General features: G+C 35.5%; 1 protein-coding gene across 1 annotated transcript; it reads left to right on the top strand.

The window, feature by feature from the left end:
* Window positions 1–733: 733 nt before the first annotated feature.
* LOC129571401 (cell adhesion molecule Dscam2-like) lies at window positions 734–2,115 on the top strand (the record flags this gene model as incomplete). The annotated part of the gene is given in 3 exon segments (XM_055451203.1): window positions 734–895; window positions 1,789–1,839; window positions 2,020–2,115. Coding segments are annotated over 3 exon segments (309 nt in total), but the record flags the coding sequence as incomplete, so codon positions are not given.
* Between the last annotated feature and the right edge of the window lie 926 nt (window positions 2,116–3,041).

Here is a 3,041-nt window from a genome sequence, read left to right as displayed (position 1 = left end):
CTCGCCAATAGTAATGATGGTAATTTGACAGATCACCATTGGTATATGTGAATCGTACTAATTCCTCTCTGAGTGAGTAATGAGAGTTTTCCCGAGTTCTGCGTGTGCGTGAACCGCCCCATGCTCAAGCGCATGATGCGGTATTTTAATGCATTCACGGTGCAAAATTTCCATTGCAATATCCAAATTGTTTCTCTGAATAATAAGGATATCTGGTAACAATACAAATATTTCACAGTGAATACATTAAAATACCTCATCATGCGCCTGTGTCAGAAAATTCAACTACACAGCAGCAAAAATACACCCTGTGCTACACGCTTTCGCACAATTTGCCTTTGAGATGCTGATCCCGGAATCAACTTGGTGGCAAGGCATAAAAATAACGGAAATAAAAAAAATATGTTGTAAGCGTAAGCCCAATGCCTGCTAGCAACGAACGAGTGCGCCGCGGTAGTCACAACTGTAAACACTATACACGGTGATCGACATAGGAGTTTGTGTGTTATTTTTAGTTTACCATCTTACTATATGCGGTGCTGGTATCAAGTGTCAAAAAATTAAGCGTCCGGCTAGCAGGCATTGCGTAAGCCAAATCAAGGATGCGAAGCAGACCAAGATTTGCTATTACTAATTTTTCATGACAATTTTCCCACTTTAGCTTTCTATTTTCTGTTTGGTTTATTCCCATTTTCATGTGTAATTTTTTTTTTTTTTATTCCTTTTCTTCTAGTTGTCGCCCAAGCGTATAAAGTCGACGTAGAAGTATTACCTGCATCAAGAGGTTGTACAGCGATATTACGATGTGTTATACCGACATTTGTTAAAGAACTAGTTCGAGTGGTTTCGTGGGTTCAAGAACCTGCATTTTATATATACCCATCATTACAAGGAGGTAATACATTCATATTTGCAACAAGAAAAAAGCTACAAAATTTCCCATCAAAAACACACTAACCACATTGTAACAAAATGTCTCCATTTCGAAGAAATGACAAAAAAACGCGATATAGTATGACGAATAAGGAGAGTTAGGAAACGTAAGCAAGGCAATTTCCACTCAAGAAGCAAAAATGTGCAAATTAAATTTATGAATTTTTGTATATGCATAGGATATTTATCTTTTTTAGCTCAAGATCCGGTCGTTCAATGAATTGATATATTTTTTCCATTTTATTTAATTTAATTTTAATAAAATTCCGTTGGTTCTATTTGATTGATTTGTAAATTCGTTGAAATACAGTGGAAATGGCCTCTTCATAGACTAGTATAGTAAAACGTTTTGTGTGTGATATTGAAAACATGTCTCATTTCATCAATTTCAATGCACAAAAATGGGAGAAAAATAACGAAACGAAAAACGTAGTGAAAGTATCGAAGATAAATATCCAAATAAAATTTAACGTGCTCCTTTGCGTTTGATTAAATTGTCAGCAGTCAAATATATTTATACTTGACAACGAGCAACCGCATTGAGTTACTGTTAGTTACCATCCGTGTCTCTATATAGAGGGAGATGACCAAAAATCGCATTATTCATATTTGATTCAAAAATTCAATTTCAGCGATAAGCAACGAGTTTTCTCTCTCTCTCTCTCTCGTACTACATTCAAAACTTGTAATCATGTTCGGAAAATCGAAAAGAACGAAAGAGAAAGAGAGAGAAGAAGGCACAATCCATATAACTTCCATCAGGCATACTTTTTTGTCAATGGCTCGATCTTAATTTGTTCGTTTTATTCGTATTTTTCCATTTATCGTCGTGCTCTCTACTCAACATTGATTCAGATGGCAAATTTCATTTACTGCCTACGGGTGAACTTCTTATACATAATTTGGGTGAGTACAATACATATACACCGCATTGACACTGATGTAATCGCACGAAATCAAACATCATTGAATTGAAGCTATTAAAAAGCTTAAAGTTTAAAAAAGTTTTTATTTTTCAGACCCTAAAAGTCTTTTAGCCATTTCAATTCATTTTCACTATCCCCTTGTGTATTTGTTAAATTTCAGAATACAACGATCGATTTCCGTCATATCGATGTCGTACTATGCATCGACTAACAAAACAAGTGGTAGCAAGCTCATCTTCCAAAGTTAGAATAAACGGTAAGTCGTGTGCATTAAATTTCTCTTCTCTCCACCAGAACTCCGCATCTCTTTGGTAATCGTTACCTTTTGCTTTATTCTTCCACTTTTACTTTCTAGTTTACGCTATATTATTGTTTATAAGACGATGATTATCACATCGAGTCATATGGTTAAGAGTGTCAAGTTCACATAGTTCATCCATATGATATTCTAGAATTGAGTAATAACCTATTAGGCACGAATTTGTTATAATTGTTCTACTGTGAATATGAATACAAACAATAATATATAATTTGCATAGCAAATACATCAACAATCCGTTCAGAGTGTGTCTCACGCTAAATATATTGCTTTTGCTGCGCGCAGGCAGCCAAACACAGCGAAAATTTGTGTTAAAATATGCATGCACGCATCGCAGTTTGGTTGAGTCCGACGTTATCGACATGACACGTGTACGTGAGTGTTTATGCTGGCTTCTGTTCTCAAACCAACGATTCAAATGAATGGCAACATTTTTGCAACACAATTTTAATTTTCTGGAAATACAATATTCCTTGGGTCAGATATAAATTCAAACAGATAAAATAACAGTATGAGACAGACCAGAGCGTTACGTGGTTGCGCGTTAGCTGTCACCCGTTAAAAGATATTGCTTATGAACTCATATTTTGTTATGTAAATGCATTCGATGGAAACAAATGAACAACCCAAATAACCGATGTATTCAGCTGTCTGCGCGTCATTTCCAAAGGGATATTTCAATTTTTTTTCACCAGAAAAAACGCCATCTAACGTCGTGCCCGTAAATTATTTTACTGTAGATTTAGTCGAACACGAACCTTTGTTCGAACTTATTCGTTCGAAAATTTGTTTTTTCGATATTGTTCGAAACGTACCCGAAACAATTTTCAGGTCGAAATTTAGAGCTGCTCACGAACACGAAC

The sequence above is a fragment of the Sitodiplosis mosellana genome, unplaced genomic scaffold, assembly GCF_009176505.1.
Source record: "Sitodiplosis mosellana isolate CC-2019 unplaced genomic scaffold, AAFC_SMos_1.0 Smas_scaffold_2328, whole genome shotgun sequence".
NCBI classification, from domain to species: Eukaryota; Metazoa; Arthropoda; class Insecta; order Diptera; family Cecidomyiidae; genus Sitodiplosis; species Sitodiplosis mosellana.
The sequence above is the reverse complement of the archived record's forward strand: the minus strand, read 5'-3'. Positions and strand labels throughout refer to the sequence as shown.